This window comes from Gavialis gangeticus, unplaced genomic scaffold (genome assembly GCF_001723915.1).
Source record: "Gavialis gangeticus isolate Ggan-Ray unplaced genomic scaffold, GavGan_comp1, whole genome shotgun sequence".
In the NCBI taxonomy this organism is placed as follows: Eukaryota; Metazoa; Chordata; order Crocodylia; family Gavialidae; genus Gavialis; species Gavialis gangeticus.
The window spans coordinates 14245646-14247146 of record NW_017729015.1 but is presented as its reverse complement, the minus strand read 5'-3'; the positions used below and the strand labels follow the sequence as shown (position 1 = coordinate 14247146).

Sequence of the window (1501 nt, the reverse complement as noted above, 5' to 3'; positions counted from 1 at the left end):
TTCCCCCTCCCTCAGGAATGCAGCCAGCTCCAGTTCCCTAAAGAGCCAGGCTGAGGGTGTGGTCCCCTGTGTGCTGGGCCCATCCTAATTGAATGGTCACAGCACAGAGATTTAAACCACAGTGTCACAGGGCAGAGATTTTTGGGGAGAAACCAAGGTGGCTTTCTGCCACACCCCCCACCACCCCTGTACCTGTACTTGGGAGCACAGGGCTCGTCACTGCCCTGGGATGCTCCTTCTCTCCCTGCCCCACAGCATGTGGTGCCAGCCACGTGGGCAGCAGGCACAGCTCAGGCTGCAGCAGGGATGGAGGGGGTGATGGCTGGGCAGCTGCCCCCAGTGCCTCTGCGGGGCGAGGAGGGCACTAGCTGGAGAGGTCAGAAGTGCCTGCTGGAAGGGGATGGCTCGATGCTGGGAGCACAGTCAGCTGGCTGCAGGGGAGCCTGGGCACCCCAGGGCACCTGCTTCTTCCCCTGCTTTCCTTAGTGCCTTCAGGCCCCTGATGCTCACGCTTGCCCTGTACTTCACTGAGCTGGGCAGAGCAGGGCCTGGCAGAGGTGCAGGGGCTCCACTCCCCTCCTAGCTGGAACTCAGCACCCCCTAACCCCAGCTGGCAACCTGAGCCTTCAAATGAAACCAGGCACTTAGTCCCTGTCGGAGATCAGGGAGGAGAGCGCAGAGCCGGAAGCCCCCGCAGCCCGGGCTGGGGGAAGCCCAGGATGGATTTTACCCCAGCAACTGTGTCGGCCTCCCCAGCAAGGGCCAGAGCCGAAGGCAGAGCTCCCCTCGCGGCAGGCGGGTGGCGCCAGCAAAGGGTTAAGCCGGCACCGGAGCCGAGGGGCTGTGGGTTGTGTGTGTGTGTATGTTTGATCATTGCGCTCTCTCTCGCCTTCCCCTTCCATTCATCAGGGATGCTGGCGCTGGGAACTGGGACACGGAGAGCTGCCAAACGCTCGAGACCCTCCCGGCTCACACCAAATGCCAGTGCAGCCAGCTGTCCACCTACGCCGTGCTCGCCCAGCTGCCCAAGGACCCGGTGAGTGCCAGCAGCTCCGTGCCCCCTGCTCGCTCGCTTGTGGCTCTCGGCCTCTGCTCTCCTGCAGCCCGAGGCAGGCGAGAGATGGAGAGGGGAGGGATGGGACTGTGGGCTGGGGGATAATGGGGGGGACCACTGGTGGCTTGCAGGACAGGTGGGGGGGGGCAGGTCTGCCCCAATAAGGCAGGGGAGGGAGTGATCTGAAGTCACATGGGGGATATTTCTGTGGTGCCAGGTGGGCATGGGGGAAAGGGACCCAGCAAGGCACTGGTCTGTGGGCTTGGGTACCAGTAATCTCCACATGCATGCACATGCACGTGCACACACACATGCACACACAGAGCAGCCCCGTGGTGCTGGGAGAGCGTGTCTGAGCTGCATGCAAGCTCTACACATGCACACGCATGCACACACGCAGGCGGCCTTCCTCAGTGACCTGGCTAGGGCATTGGTCCCGGTGCCGGG

The 1501-nt window shown here is 63.2% G+C and overlaps 1 protein-coding gene across 7 annotated transcripts in view; it reads left to right on the top strand.

Annotated features, from left to right (window-relative positions):
- ADGRB2 (adhesion G protein-coupled receptor B2) overlaps positions 1 to 1501 on the top strand; it is a 61904-nt gene that overhangs the window by 38163 nt on the left and 22240 nt on the right. For all 7 annotated transcript variants that reach the window (XM_019512266.1, XM_019512269.1, XM_019512265.1 and 4 more), the window contains one exon: positions 910 to 1036. In XM_019512266.1, coding sequence (XP_019367811.1) covers positions 910 to 1036 — 127 coding nt within the window. The remainder of the gene's footprint in view (positions 1 to 909; positions 1037 to 1501) is intronic.